The 16,648-nt window shown below is 40.3% G+C and overlaps 1 protein-coding gene across 4 annotated transcripts in view; it reads right to left on the reverse strand.

The window, feature by feature from the left end:
• HERC3 (HECT and RLD domain containing E3 ubiquitin protein ligase 3) overlaps positions 1–16,648 on the reverse strand; it is a gene marked incomplete at both ends in the record, with an annotated part of 97,001 nt that overhangs the window by 63,503 nt on the left and 16,850 nt on the right. For all 4 annotated transcript variants that reach the window (XM_084233105.1, XM_084233102.1, XM_084233103.1 and 1 more), the window contains 4 exons: positions 281–372; positions 1,347–1,568; positions 2,375–2,451; positions 7,181–7,340. In XM_084233105.1, coding sequence (XP_084089231.1) covers positions 281–372; positions 1,347–1,568; positions 2,375–2,451; positions 7,181–7,340 — 551 coding nt within the window. The remainder of the gene's footprint in view (positions 1–280; positions 373–1,346; positions 1,569–2,374; positions 2,452–7,180; positions 7,341–16,648) is intronic.

Genomic DNA, 16,648 nt, shown 5'->3' on the forward strand with positions numbered 1-16,648 from the left:
ACTTTCTCTTGATGTGACTGTTTTAGAAACCAAAAAATGGGTTGATAATTTTAAAACATTAATCACGCTTCACTTTCTTTTTTATGTATTTAAATGTTTTAAAGGAACACAGGATGCTGCCGTATATATTAGAAGTTAAGGTTATTTATCTTGAACTAATTTAAACACCATCACTACTCTCTCTAAAAGACTCTCAAAAATATTCAAGCAACATTAACTGTCTATGTCATACTCGGCACTAAAGCACCACAGCACAAACCAGTGAGCTCCAAGCCCTTACTTTCGTGAGGACTGCAGTATGTTCTTCTCCACAACTAATATAGACAACTTTCTGCGTTCGTAAGAGTTTCACATGGCAAGGAGACTCTCGATCTAGAATGAGATATACAACATGATGTCACTATCATTTATTTGCCTTGGAATTGAAATGTACACAGCTCTCTTAGCCTGAGAGTCCCCCTAGATTCTTGACTCACATATTCTTCCTCCTGCCTGCACCTCCACTTGCATGTCCAACAAACATGTCATTTTCAATATAATTAGAACCATTGTTAGTATATTTAGATTGGGTTCCTAACACTCCCAACTCTGCCCACCCACAGCACATACAACACGGTTTTCCTCATTTCATAAACGACAACTTCATCTTTCTAGTTCTTCCTCTATTTCAAATGACACATCTAATAATAAGCAAAACTGTCTTCATCTTCAAAATCCAAATTTATTCCCACTTCCTCCAAACTGGTCTGCCAGATTGATCCCTAACCCAGTAGAACCAAAGTCAAATTAGATCACTCTTCTTTCTCCTCAAAACCCTCAGTGTCTTCCCCTTTCACTGAAAGAAGACTGAATCCTTACTGTGCCCTGTGGGGCCCTACATCATTGGGCCTGCACTGTCTCCCTGACTGGGACCCTGCAGCTCTTCAGCTGTTCCACCCACTGCTGAGCACACCAAGGGTCTACCAGCATCAGAGTCTTTGCATATCCTATTTGCATATCCTGTTCCTTTTGATGGGAATATTCTTTGCCCACTGTCTACAGGCCTCTTTTCCTACCCGTCTGCCCACAGGGTTTTAGCCCAAACATAGAGACCCTTCCTGAGCACCCATGTCAACAGGGAACTTGACTCTCAAACCCTCTGACATACTATGTAATGGCTGGTTTGTTGTTTGCTTCTGTCCACACAGACTCTGCATTCAGCAAGAAATAATCTATTTTGTTTATTGTTGTACCCTTAGTACCTACCATGGTAGGTACTCAAGCTATCAGCACATGGAAGTCCTCAAGAAGCAGGTATTAAACAAATGAGTATTTTAAACTAAAGAGACATGTGACAGCTTACTTACCTTCTTCATCACTGAGCCCTAGCTGCCCTGCGTTATTCATCCCCCAGCCAAAAACGGCTCCTGAGAGTGACAGGGCAAAGCTGTGAGCCCCTCCAGCAGCCACCTGCGCCAGTGGGATCCCCTCCAGGGACCTCACTCTCTGCGGGCTGGTTTGGGAGGGGAACTCCTTCCCCAGGCCCAGCTGCCCATGGCTGTTCTTTCCCCATGTGAAGAACTGACCATCTGAAACAAGAGTAGAAGTTATACAAATGCCATTCCCCCAAATTGTCTAGGCAGAACAATACTTATGCCCCCCACACACACCCCTCCCAAGAGCAAGAAAACAGAGACACTTCACACTGTACAACTACCAAAACCAAACTTCCCTTTGTTAAGACAAGAGAAAAATAAAACAGTCCTACTACCCTCCAAAGGCTATTAACTTTTATACAAGGAAGTCGACTTTTATATGAAGTCGACTCAGCTTTAAAAGTGCCAATTACCAGCCTTAGGTGCACTAACCAAGCTGAACCAGTTCTGACCACACCAAGACCATGAGACCCAGGATTTCATGAGGGCTAGCTGTGACCTGGCCTACACTGTAGCCCCTGGAGCAGGACATGGCAATGCCTTACCCTCAAGCTTATCATAGCTTATGGCTGGCTTGGGTTTCTCCACATTGGTCATTTTCATGTATCGGGAGTTTACAGTGGAATATAGCTTGACAGTAGGCTTCAGCTTGACTAGGAGCTATTGCTAAGAAAAACCAATCTTCTGTATGCTCAAAACACTCAAGCACAGTCCTGCCCCTGCTCATCATCCCCCATGAAATAGTTGCAATGGCAATGACAACTACTTTCCTTCCTCGTCCACATTCTGAGGAAGGTCTGAGCTATGCAAAGGATATCTGAGCACTGCCACTGTCCAACAGCAATGCACAGACCCTAACCAGTTAAAGGTTTCTAGTTAGATAACATCACACAAAAAAACGCCTTCAGAAATGGTTTCAAAATTAACATAACATTAGCATGTATTTAATGTTACATTACCAGCTGCAAGAGCCAAGCAATGCCAGTTGCCACAGGAAACTTGTAATATCGTCTGCTGGTTCAGCTTTTGTATTAACCTACAACAGAAAAGGTTTTTTCTTTTTTTGAGATGGGCAATCATAAACAATTGTCAGAAATATTCACAATAAAACAGTTATAATAAATAACATCATCTTTCCTAAAAAACATTTAAAAAATCAAATGCACAATCATCTAAGATACAGTTTTCATAAGGTCTGCCAATAACCTCCTGCTTCTAGTTACTATTTAAAAACCCTCTGCGGGGTCTCTCTGGTGGTGCAAGGGATTAAGTCTCAGCACTATGAAGCTATCAGCAGCCACTGCAGCACGAGTTCAATCCCTGGCCAGGGAGCTTCCCACATGACGCAGCAGACCTCTCATGTCTCGCCCACTGCACCCCTCAGCAGTGTATTTCACTGTTCTGCTTCCCACTCTGTCTCTGGTGAATCCTTTCACTGCACCTATGGCCTACACCCCAGCTCTTGTATGCATAAAAAAATAAAATAAATCTTAAAAAAAAATAAAAACCCTCTGTTAATTCCTACATTAACATCTCCAAGTCAGGGACAAATGGAAGAAGCTATAGAAAAGATATCCCTAAGAATATGACGGGTAACTAAATGGCTTTCAAAATGAATGGACTGCCATGATGCAGCAATTCCACTTCTGGGTACATATCTAGAAGAATCAAAAGCAGGGTTCCAAAGAGATATGTGTACATCCATGTTCACAGCAGCATTATTCACAATGGCCAGTATGTATAAGCAATCGAAGTGTCCATCAATAGATGAATAGATAAACAAAATGTGGTATAAACATACAATGGAGCATTAATCAGCCTTAACAGAAAGGAATTCTGACATGTTACAACATGGATGAAACTCAAGGACATTATGCTTAGTAAAATAATTCAGTCACAAAAAGACAAATACTAAATATCTCCTATAAATGGAATGATAAAGGGGGACTCCCTGGTGGTGGAAGGGGTTAAGACGCAGCACTATGAAGCTACCCACACCCTCTGCAGCACTAGTTCGATGCCCGGTCAGAGAACTACACACATGACAAGAAGACCTCTCCTGACTCGCCCGCTGCTCCCCTCACCAGTATATTTCAGTCAATCTGCCTGTTCTGTTCCCCACTCTGTCTCTGGTGAATCCTCCCATCCCCCACACCTCTGGCCTATACCCCAGTTCTTGTATGCATAAAATAAATCTTTAAAAATAAATAAATGGAATCAGGGAATCGTGAAATTCATGCAAATACAAAGTGAATGGTGACTACAAATGGCTGGATAGAGGAGAAATATGGAGTTATGAAGAATATAGAGTTTAATTTTTATAAAATAAGTTTTCTGGAGATTGGCTACATGTGAATATACTTAACACTACTGAACTGTACACTTAAAAATGGCTAAGATGGTAAATTTTATGTAATGTGTACTTTACCACGATTTAAAAAAAAAAAAATACAGGCATTGCCTCCACAACTCTGATTCCTTAGAATGGTAGGGATGGAAGGCCATATGATAACTTTTCAAATCTCTCCTCAGTATGCTCAAGGGAAAGACAGAGATAAGAAACACAGAAAGACATGGGGGGAGGGGGGATGTGAAAAGTGCTTACAACAGTCTAACAGTTTGGTAGCCTGGGAATATATCCTGCTATTTTAATAGCGCACAGTTGCCATGTTCCTCTTCATTATGTATCTGCCATGGGAACAAAGGAGCCAGACACACCCTCAGAAGGGTATCTTGGAAGACAGATGTCCCTTGGGGGAGCTGGGGATTATTTAGATTATTTAGGTAGGCATTGTGTTTATTAATGTTTTATTTCCTCAGATATAAAAAGTTGAAAGAGTTCACATATACTTTTACTACTAAATAGAATTCAAGTATTTTTTATTAAAATAACTGCAGAATCATATGCAGCTGTAAGAAACAATACAGAGATCCCTAGTACCCTAAGTCCAATTTTCCCCAGTGGTGACATTTTGTAAAACTATAGTATATCATCTAAAACAGGATATTGACACTAATACAATCTGTCAATCTTACTAACATTTACCCAGTTTTATTTTTAATAATTTTCCTGTGTGTATTTTTTCCACCTGTGTAGGTTCATGTATCTACCACCAAAGTTAAGGTACCTTTAGGCAGCCTTTAGGCTGCTGTACCACAAGAATTTCCTGTGGTGCTTTTATTACCACTCCTCTCCTCACCTGTCCCTAGCCCGTGGCAACCAAAAAGCTAGCCTCTGTTTCTAAAATTCATCATTTCAAGAATGTTGTGTAAATGGAATCATATTATAGGTAACCTTTCAGGATTGACTTTTTCATTCAGAATAAGTCCCTGGATATACATCCAAGTTGTCGTATATATTGAAAGTTTGTACAAACCCATTTTTTGAAAATGCATTACTGACTAGGGGACAAAGGTTTCAGAAGTTCTGTAAAGCAACAATCCTTTTTTCCTGGCCAGTTTCCACTCCAGTTCCCCACAATGCTCCCTTTATAGGTCACCATTACCCTTGTTGCAACTTCACAGTCACAGCTACAGAAAGGACACAGGTCAAAAGGACAAAGACAAATAATTGGGGAAGTAATCCCTGGAGGGAGACAAGAAGGGAGGGAGTGTGAGCATGTGCTGTGTTTTACCCACTCACTCACTCAGTCCTCACAAGAGCTCCATAAGGAACATAATACATAAGTCCACTTTCAAGTTCAGAAAATGGGATTTAGAAAAGTTAAACAATCTGTCCAAAGTCATGCACTAAATTAGTAAAAAGCAAGTATTAGGAGACTGACTTCAAAGCCATGTTACTTTCCATAATAATAAGGTATGCATTAACATGTTCTTTCAATTAAGTTATAATATAAAACTACATAAAAGTGAAAACCTTATGGATACAGAAGGTATCCATAATTTACATATAACCAATGATAATTAAATTGCTAACACAGATTACTTCATTTTTGGAAATGAAAAGCCACTAAAAATCTTTGAGTACTTGGTCCTCAGAAAACTTTCATCATTCATGTTATACATCTTTTCCCCAACATTACACACAATTTAATTAAAATATAGTACCCCTTTTTTTCTTATAGCCACTCTCTTCCCACAAAAATCATATTAATTTTTGGGAAAAAAGAACTGAAGAGATTACCTGCTCTAAACAGGCAGCAAATCAAATCACTCTTACCATCCATGTTCCTCTTTTCTTTAAAACAACTGTTAATGAAACAGACAAAAATCTAAGAGGGGTGGGCCTCCCGGTGGTGCAGCGGTTGAGCGCTGGGTTGTGAAGCTGCCCACAGCCTTTGCAGCACCGGTTCGATCCCTGGCCACTGTGTGAGGGTCCCACATGGCGCGCAGACCTCTCCTGCCACCCACTGCCCCCCTCAGCAGTGTATTTCATCAGTCTGGCTGTTCTGCTCCCTGCTCTGGCTCTGGTGAATTCTCTCACCCTTCCAAGCTTCTGACTGTACCCAGTGCTTGTATAAATAAATAAATAAATCTTTAAAAAAAAAATCTAAGAGGTGCAAAGAGTAAGAAGAAGAATATAATGTCCTTTAAAGGGGACAACATTAGGGTAGGGTAGAAGAGGCCATTTACAAAACACACTTGTGCTGAGGAGTATATGTGCTGGGCACTCTTGGCAAAGCTGATGCCAAAATGGGTAGTTCAGTTCTTCACCAAGACTCCCTTGTCTCAGTACTTAAAAAATAGGCATTAGGGCCTCCCCGGTGGCGCAGCGGTTGAGCGCTGGGTTGCGAAGCTGCCCGCAGCCTCTGCAGTGCCGGTTCAATCCCCAGCTGCTCCCCGGCCAACGGAGGAGGGTCCCACATGGCGCGCAGACCTCTCCTGCCGCCCGCTGCTCCCCTCAGCAGTGTACTTCGGTCCTTCTGCCTGTTCTGCTTCCCACTCTGGCTCTGGTGAATTCTCTCACCCTCCCACGCTTCTGACTGTACCCAGTGCTTGTATAAATAAATAAATCTTTAAATAAAAATAAATAAATAAATAAATAAATAAATAAATAAATAAATAAAAATAGGCATTAAACAAAGTACCATAAGAGGGATATGCTGTACATATACAGTATAAAGGAAGAGGAATTAAATAAACTGGTGGCCTCTTTGGACATTAAGAAACCTCAACAAACTTACATGCTACCCACAAGAAGTCCACCCCAAAGTAATTTTAATATTCTAGATATTTTCCCAGTGTGAAGCATCTGTTATATTTAGCTAAATCTTAATCTACATTTATTGGAATTAAACAAATATTTAAGAGACTGAAAATCACTTTGTTAGTATTTTTGTGTTTAAGAATTTACATATATTTATTTGTTATTTGCTCTTCACTGTTCACAATCCTTATGTTAAACTGGCCATAGTTAAATTTGCTTAAATGAGTAATTGATTTAGGTTTTTTTGTCCCAAACTTAAGCAATTTCAGTTGAAAGTTATTAAGTCCAACATGTGAAAATCTGCACTTTTTAAATTCAAATATTCTTTGAGTAGTAGGCATTTTGCTAGCAATCAGGCTACTAAAATACAGTTCCTGAACAACTAATTTCTTTAACTGGAGATAGACAATTCTGTAAATGATTACAATTTCTGTGACAAGTGTAACAGTAGAAGGCACAGAGGTGGCACAAAGAAAACAATGATTAAATGAAGTAATAAGCAGAACCAAGACCAAGGAGTCTAACAACACAAAGACAGCAAATCACATTTACAACAATTAACATTTGAAACTCCGATTCCTTTCTGTGACATTCTTACCTGGGCACTGCCACCGAATCTTCTGTAGTCATGAGTCCTAGCTGACCATCACTCCCTGCACCCCAAGAAAAGAGCTGGCCCCGGTCACTGAGGGCCAGACTGTGGGACTCTCCACATGCCACATGGACTATGTGCTGATCTGCCAAGGCTCCAATTTGCTCTGAAAGAGACCAAACCAGAGGAAAATGTATAATCCAGAAACAGGGATGACACAGAATTATGTACTGGGCAGTTCTGTTTCTTAATGAGAATTACTAAATTTGTTCATTCATAGAAACTTTAAATGTCACATGTCTGAAAGCTATCAGTTTAGACCCAGCTACACACATGCCGGCAGCACCACACACAATCCCAGGTGCCTGGCACCTCTCTCCAGGAAGAAGCCGGAATATTTCGTATCTAGAGAAGTTGACCTGAAAGTAAGAGGGAAAGAAGTACACTACTAAATTATGGAATTGAGGGTAATTCTTCCTGAGAACAATGAGACACCACCCTCTGCCGCCCCAACAATACACATGCATAGACATACACAAACACACACACCTTTCTCCACTCAAATCCATAAAACAGTCATGTATCTAGCCAGGAGAAAGGGGGATTCCTTCCTAGAAAAACAGCCCCCAAAGAATATACCCATAGTTTCTGACATTTATGGCTCCCCCCCAAAAATGTCCAGCTTCTGCCAATTAACAAACCTTGCCTACACACAGCTCCACTTACCTTTTAGTACCTCAGTCTTAAATATAAAGGCTTGCCAAGAATCACAATATACATAAGGAAACTTAACAAGAAAGAAAAGGAGAAAAACTAACAGAAGAAAATGAACTCTAAAGAAAACAGATCATGCAATGAGCAGATTTTAAAAAAGAAGTCATTGCAAAATAAAATAAGAAAGGAACATTCAAACCTTCAGAAAGCAAGCAAAACTGTTTTAGAGGAAGAAAGTGATATTTTTACTTGGCAGCATAAATTTAAGATAAAAGCCTCCAAAATCAGAAAATTAAAATTGAAGACATTTTCTAGGAAACAGAAAAAAAGTCAAGACATTTTCTAGGAAATAGAATTAAAAAAAGCAATGAGCAAAATTGGTGGGGGGAAGGTGTTTCCAAAAAGACAGTGGAGAAAACAAAGGATCAAAAATCTTGAGACTAGAAAAATTCTTGTAGCAAAGGATACGAGTTTCATATTGAAATGACTTACTGAATGCTCAGAATAAAGACTGACAGGAGACCTGTTTCAGAGCACTTTGTCTTAAAATTTCAGAACACCAAGAAAGAATAAAAATTTCTAGAAAGGAGAACAACTTATATACAATGAACATAAATCAGAATGGCATCAGATTTCTCAGAAGCAATACTGAAAACTAGAAGACAAGGAGCAATGCCTTCGCAATTTCGAAGAAAAATGACTTTCAACAGAGAATTCTATATCCATCAACTATGAACCAAATGTGGAGAGGGAAAAAAAGATGTATTTTCAGTAAGGCTGATTTTCATGTAATGCTCTTAAAATATTTTAACTCCCATGCTGCCTTTCTCAGAAAGTTACTAAGATTATGCCTCAAAACAAAGGAAGATTCAGGATCCAGGACACAGAAATCTTACATAAGAAGAGATGAAGGGCCTCCCCGGTGGAGCAGCGGTTGAGCGCTGGGTTGCGAAGCTGCCCGCAGCCTCTGCGGCGCCGGTTCAATCCCCGGCTGCTCCCCGGCCACCAGAGGAGGGTCCCACATGGCGCGCAGACCTCTCCTGCCGCCCGCTGCTCCCCTCAGCAGTGTACTTCGGTCCTTCTGCCTGCTCTGCTCCCCGCTCTGGCTCTGGTGAATTCTCTCACCCTCCCGCGCTTCTCACTGTACCCAGTGCATGTATAAACAAAACAAACAAATAAATAAATAATAATAAAAAAAATGATATCTTTCATTAAAAAAAAAAAAAAAGAAGAGATGAAGAACATTTCCAAAACAGCTATGTAGCAGGCTATCAAAGCAAAGTTGGAGGGATGACTCCAAGGTGAAAAAAATATAATGCCATCTGATGAATTTTACACTATTATGAGTTTTACAGTTCGGTCAGAGTGTATAGAGGTCACTATGCAAGAGAAACCAAATTTGGCACATAAAGTCATAATAACCAAATTAATATAATTTACTTACTTAAATCTGTCAAATTGATTTTCCAAATCAGTTATAAGGGAGCAGAGGGTAAGAGTCTGTGTGTGAGGAAGAAGAAAAGAGTAAGGACAGAATATAAAAGAATCCTAATCCTTTCTGGTATGCAGTCTCAAGATCATTTCCAGTAGTTCTTAGAATAGCATTATAAACATGTTACTTAGAATAAGAAGATAAAAACCAAAAGAAAGAATAGAAATTAGTAACCTCTGGGAGTGAGAATCAAGGGTAGGGACAGAGAAGGCAGGGAATTGCTATTTGACCTAAACACAGTTTGTGTAAATCTGTTACTTTATAACAAAAAATACACTCATGCTGGAGAAGTCTCCTGAGCGATGCTGTAACTCCTGTTGTTCCCACTGCCCGTGTTAACTTCTCCCTATTACACCCTGTTGCCCAACTCAGACTTGCCTCTAAGAACTGTCCTGTCTTTACTTTGGAAAAATATATGGAACTCCTGCCAAAGTAACCCAGATGACACTCTACAGCCATGGCCAGATTTCCACCTTGTACCTCAGTTCCAGGACTTGGTAGCTTTTATGTTCTCCCAGGACTGAGAGCCTGACATAATACCTCAGCTGTGACTGAGGCTTATCCTCCAATACCCGACTCCCTATGCCAACCATTAGACTTTCCTGCTTGTATGCTAACACAGCCTCACAGAGAACTGTCAAGGGTCTCCACTGTATGACAGAACACTCTATCTGATCTACCACCTATCTCATTGTCTCAAAATCTGTCAGTGGAATCCCTCTTGATCTTATTTATCACAGCTGAGTAGTCTCAAATGAGCACTTAAGATTCTGATAACCACTTACTTCCAGTCCTGTCAAGCCCTAAGCAAACCACTTCCTGTCCCATCATATATCATTCTGTTTCACAGAAACAGACATCAAAGTCCTCACCACCACAACAAAACTTGCCGTCCCAAAGGCATTCTGCTAAGTAATGCAAAGATTTGTAGAAAATTAAACCATCGGCTTAAGTTTTTTGTTTAATTTCCAAGTTTTTTCTTAAAGTCAGAAAATCAAGTTCACCTGATTCAGACTGGGAATCTGTTACAACGAGACTATAATCTCTCTTCTAGAACCTACTCCCTAGGTCAGGCTAATGTGCAGTAAACACTTCATTCACACCTCTCACTGAGAACAGTTGGGAACATGCAGGCTGCAGGGCACATTTTCACATGAGGTTCTTCTGATTCATTCTGTCAAGACTAAATACACTATATTTCGCAGATAATGACAGTGCCTCAACCCACACGTTAAAATAATTAAACACACTGAGGAAATATTTGGCATTTTTGGGGGGGTAAAAGCATATTTTTTCTCTGATCCTCTCATAGCAACACTTTAAAGTCATTAAGTCTTTAGCGATGTTATCGACTGGTAACAAGGTAAGAGGGGAGAACAGTGGCAAATGTGGAATGCTGCTTTGAGCAAGTGAGACGTTCAATTGAACTCACAGCATTAGCATTATTTCTACTTAGCTTTTGAATGCAAGGTAATTTTTAATTTTATATTCAAGTTAATACTAAATCTGGCACTAAAGCAACAACGAGCGGTGATAGAGGGATGATATGAGCCTAGAGGATAGCTGAACAAGTCAATACTTACTTAATCCTTGCAACAACCCTTTAAGGCATGGCCACACTAAGTCCAGATCAAAAGAAGTTAAGGAATTTGGCCAAGGTTCACAGCCAATGAATGGTGGCGCTTGGCGTGGAGCTCAGGTTTTTCTGACTTCAAAGCCATTACACCTTATACTGTCTTCCATCGTGGAAAAGGACTAGACAGATTTTAAATTGGTAAAAGTCATGATGAAGTATATAGTCCAATTATGTAAAATGTAAAATGGATTCTTTTTCCTTATCGATCAAATGAGAAATATATCCAATAGTCTGCTGCTAACATGAGCAATTGGGTAAAAGGTATATACTACAAAATTAGTGATTGATAATTGGCATTTTTAAAGTAATAAAACTAGCATAAAAGACAGCAAATGTCAGCAGTATGACATAAGGTTAACCGTTCATCATTCAGCTCTCTCCATTCTGCTTCCCCAATTGTCTCCTCTAAGATTTCACTTTCCTTCACAGTAGAAAAAAGTAGAACACGTAATGTGGGAAATCCAGCACTCACCCTGTCATTCCATGGATTCTACCTCACATTTGCCCCAGCCCTGATTTCCAATTTCCACTGAACCTCCACCCCAGTTCCTGTCAAGCCCCCCACTGCTACCCTCTGCTCTCTTGGGACAGTTTTTCTTCAAAGTACTATCAACCCATTACGAGCTGTGCAGCCAACTTTTACTAAAGGTTTGGGCTGATACAATACCTTTACCTCAACAAGCCACTCAAAAGTGAATATAAGATCCCAACAGAGAAAATATCCAAGCACCGCATTTTCCTCCTGGGTTCTCTCTCTTCCCACAACATGACCAGCCTCTCTCCCTCGTTTTCTTACTTCTGTAACTGAAAAGTCCGGTTCCAAAGTACTTTCCAAGTACTTTCTTAGTTGTCTTTATCTAAACATGTGGGATGAGAGAAGGTCTGTAACATGTTTAAATGGGGTCTCAACTCTATAATACAACTCATAGTTTAAAGTGACCCCCTATAAGGTCAGGAATGGCCACAGAGCAGGTTTTCTATGATCCAGCAGACCAGGTAAAGGAGGAGTCAGAGTCCTCAGTGGTTTTGCAGGTTTTTATTTAGATTTACCCAGTATATGTGATTCCCAGGTACACGGCAGGCAGGAGCGCTGGGGGACCCGGTAGGCTGGCAGGCCTCCCAGCCCCCAGCAGGTCTTCGCTCTGGGCTCTCCGGCCTTCTCTCAGCTTCTGCTTCTCTTGCTTCTCTCTCGGCTTCTGCTGGCATCCCCGTGACGCCGCCCTTAAAAGCCCAGTCGAATCACATCTACCTATGCCCACACCCTACTCAAGGTGCCTGCCATCAGGCATGCGTTCAGGACCGCAGGGTTCCGTCATCTATGCTAATGGCGGGAGGACAGAAAAGCCTGATACCTTTTACCTTACCCTACTGTCCACCCCCTCAGGGTTTTCTGCCATACAATCTACATATATACAATTTTCTTAGCAAACATAAACACTGCAGTCATGGCCCACAAAAGCAAATACATCACAATATAACAACAAAATACAAAAGAACACAAATAAGTCCAGGCAGGGCCCCAACCTAGTGGCAAAAGACAATTATTGGTACCAGCAGATGAGCCACGAAATCTGCTGCCGAACGCACTGCTCATACGAGGGAGGGGAACCACTCATGGCATCTCCTGTAACACACCAGGAGCCGTCAGGCTTCCTGGCCTTCTCTGGCTGTAGTCTCGGCTACAAACCACACACCTCATCAACCCCCAGGATGCACTAGCTCTGGGATTGGCGATTCTATTCTGTTGGGGGTAATTGCCAACCCTTAGGGTTTCTGTCTGCAGTCGCTCCAACATTCGGTCTTCATAGCCACCAATGCGACACACAGACTCCTGCACTCAGGCCAACCCACTACACAAGCACATAGGTCGGGGATCCAACTCTACATTCGGCTTGGGCTCCACCCCAAGCCAAGTTCCCCACCTGTCCCCCACCTGTCCCCCAAGGACGGGTTTCTCAGCTCCTCACTCTCACTCGAGAACAAGCAGGGCATCACCCACAGGTGATTTTACGAGACTCACTGGCCTTCCTCAGCTTACTTAGTGCTTAACAGCCACTCAGGGCTTCCCAAACTTAGCATCAGTACCAGCTTTTGCCTTCTCAGTTGGCTTTTTTCCTCCGCCTAGCTGCTGGACATACACAGGCTGCTTTTGGTCATTGAGGCCCACTGGCCACCCCCAGATTCCCATCTCCTGGGGTGAACAAACAATGGCATCCTCCCAGAGTCCCAAAAACTTAACTTGCCAAGATTCCTCCGCCTTCTGGCAGGATTGTCAGTCCAAGTTCATCAGTCCAAGTCCATTAGGCCTCTCCCTGCCATCAGCACTGGTGAGCTCTGAATCATGGTCCTCTCTTCTCCAAAGATTCTTGCTGCCTCAGGGGTCGTTGGCTGGTCCTCTCGGGCATCTCCTTCACGCAAGGTCTCATCCTATAGCTCCTGGAAATTGTCCCTCTCCTGTACCACCATGACGCCTCCAGCGTCGTCACAGGCACACACAGTCTGTTACTCCTTAGTCCCTCCAGGTCTTCAGAGGGCTCCAATACCCGTCTGCATGGATCATCTTGCCGACTTATACCTTCTACCTTACCCTACACCCCCCAATAAGTGAGCTATCTCCAAAAGAATTGTACTTTGCTCCTGAGCCAAGATACTCAAACCAGAGTCAGATGTTTTGTTTTGTTTTTAATCATACATTAAAATTGGTCTTTTTTTAATGGCACAATTCTATTACTTTAAGCATAGGTAGCCACTGCCACAATCAAGATGCAGAATAGCTTCAGCACCTCCAAAAGTCCCTCCTGCCATCCTTTAGTCACAGCCTGCTCCTCCTTAACTACTGATCTGTTTTCTATCACTATAGTTTTATATTTTCAATACTATCACATAAAAATTAAGTCTTAATATTTAACTTTTTGAGACTGGAGTCTTTCACTCAAAATAATGCCTATGGTTCATCTAAATTGTTGCAGATACCAAAACTTCGTTCCCTTTTATTTGTGAGTAGCATCTCTCCATATAATGGATGTACCACAAGCACTGTTTCTAGTGTTTAAGTGATTGTAATAGTGATGCAATAAATATTCATTTACAGATTATCGTATGAGAATAAGTTTTTATTTCTGTGAGTGAACACTGAGTAGTATTTTAACCTGCCATATTATATATTCTTCAACTCAGTTTCTTACAAATAGCACACAATTGGGTTATTTTTTAAAACAAATTATATTATCTAAAATTAGGTAATTAGATAGTAATGTCTAAAATGATAATCTCTATTTTGTTTTGGTACATTTTGTTTTATATTATATGTAATATAATTATTGATATATTTGGACTTTCACCTAAATTATTTTTTTCTGTCCCCTGCTTTTCTTCCTTCTTTGCATTAAACATCTTCTAGTATTCCATTTTTATTGTGTTTTTACTATTATCTGTTTGCATAGTCACTTAAATGACTGCTCTAGGGAATACAAAATAAATATTTACCTTCTCAGAGTTTACTTAGAATTAATACTTTGCCATGTCAAATGGAAAGTAGAAAACTTACCACCATGTAGGTCCATTTTTACTCGCTCCCCTCTAGGTTATAGCAGATTTAAATATTACATCTGCATACACTGAAAAACCTATCATGTTTTTGCTTTCAATCATCAAATATATTTTAAAGAACTCAAGAATCTATTATATTCATCAAGGTAACTACTATTTCTATTACTCTTCCTTCATTCCTGATGATTCATTATTCTTTCTGGTATCATTTCCCTTCCAGACAAAAAATTCCCTCTAGCTATTGTTTAGTAGAGGTCTGCTTGTCTTGAATTTTCTTCTTCTTCATCTGTGAATGCTTTTGTTCTACCTTCATTTCTGATGACCAATCCTTGCTGGATACAGAATTTGAGGTTGTAGTGATTCTACTTCTGGGAATCTATCCAGAGGACACAAAAACACAAATTGGAAAGGAAACCTGCACTCTTATGTTTATTGCAACACTATTACAATTGCCAAGATATGGAAACATCCTGAATGTCCCAGGACAGATGAATGCATTAAGAGATGTGGTATAGGGCCTCCCCTGGTGGTGCAGCCATTTGAGCACTGGGCTGCGGGCAGCCTCTGCAGTGCCGGTTCGTTTCCCAGCAGCCAGCAAGGGTCCCACAAAAAAAAAAAAAAAAAGAGAGATGTGGTATATATACACAATGGAATACTACTCAGCAATCACAAAAGATAAACTCATGCCATTTACATCAACATGGATGGAGCTGGAAGGGATTATGCTAAGCAAAGTAAGTCAGAAGGAAAAGATAATGTCAGATGGTCTCATTTATCTGTGGAATATAGATAAACCAAATAAAGGGTCAGGAAAAAGACAAACCTTGCAAGCTGACCATAAATTTGAGGCATTCAGCAGGTAAGGGGGATGGAGAGGGTCAAAACAGGGGAGGAAAGAGCACAAGGGACTGTGGTGATGGATTAAGGTGGTGGTAGTACTTTGTGGACAACATCTGAGGAGAGAAATCAAATACTATCCAAAAATTAAAGATGTAAGAAAATAAATACATTTAAAAAATGGGGGTTGACTTTTCTTCCAGCACTTTAAAAATGCTATCTCACTTTTAGCCTCCCTAGTTTGTAGGGTGAAATCCATAGTCACTGGGATCATCATTCCTCCAAGGGTAATAAGCTGTTTTTCTCTGGCGGCTTTTAAGTATTTTCTTTGTCTCCGGTTTTCCTAAGTTTGATTTTGTCTAGGTGTGGATTTCTTTGGATTTCTCTTGATTTTGTTTACTGATGAACTTCTTGAATTATAGGTTTAGGTCTCTTGCAAATTTAGAAAATTTTCAGCAACACATGCTTTCTCCTCTCCTCCTGGGACTCCAATGACATGAATTATTAGACTTTTTTGCTCTTCGTCCCACAGGTCCCTAACTCCCTTTTTTCTTAATTTGTTTTTAACTCTGTTATTACAATCATATAATTCCTATTCATTTATCTTCAGCTTCACTGTTTCTTATGTCATCTTCACTCTGCTGCGGAGACCACAAGTGAGTTTTTCATTTTAATTATTGTATGGGTTCTTTATATCACCCATATCTTTGCAGATATTTGCTTTATAAGCATATGAGCCAGCTTGTTAGAACATGTGCATTACAGCTGCTTTAAAGTCGTTGTCAGATAAATGTAACAACTATGTCATTCCAGCACTGGCATTTCTTTTTTTTTTTAAATCCTTTTATTTTTTAATTTTTATTGTTAATTTTTTTAATATTTTATTTTATATAATTCTTACATCATTTTTCATCTTTGTACAATGTATACATTTTCATTTTGGTTATATTCCCCATACAATTGCACCCTCCCCTTATTTTGAATCTAGTTCTTCCTCTCCCCGCCCTTCCCTGTTCCCCCACAACCCCAATAGTGTGTCTCTGGTTTATAGTTGCTTGCTGATTTTGATTATTACTTTGCATTGATTAGTCTTTTTCCTGGTCCCTTATTTAGGTTTTCTAGATTCCTGCTATGAGTGAGACCATCCGGTATTTTTCTTTTTCTTTCTGACTTATTTCGCTGAGCATGATCCCTTATAGTTCCATCCATGTTGCTGCAAACTGCATGTGTTTATCTTTTTTTGATT

The sequence above is a fragment of the Talpa europaea genome (assembly GCF_964194135.1).
Source record: "Talpa europaea genome assembly, chromosome: 5".
Lineage (NCBI taxonomy): Eukaryota > Metazoa > Chordata > Mammalia > Eulipotyphla > Talpidae > Talpa > Talpa europaea.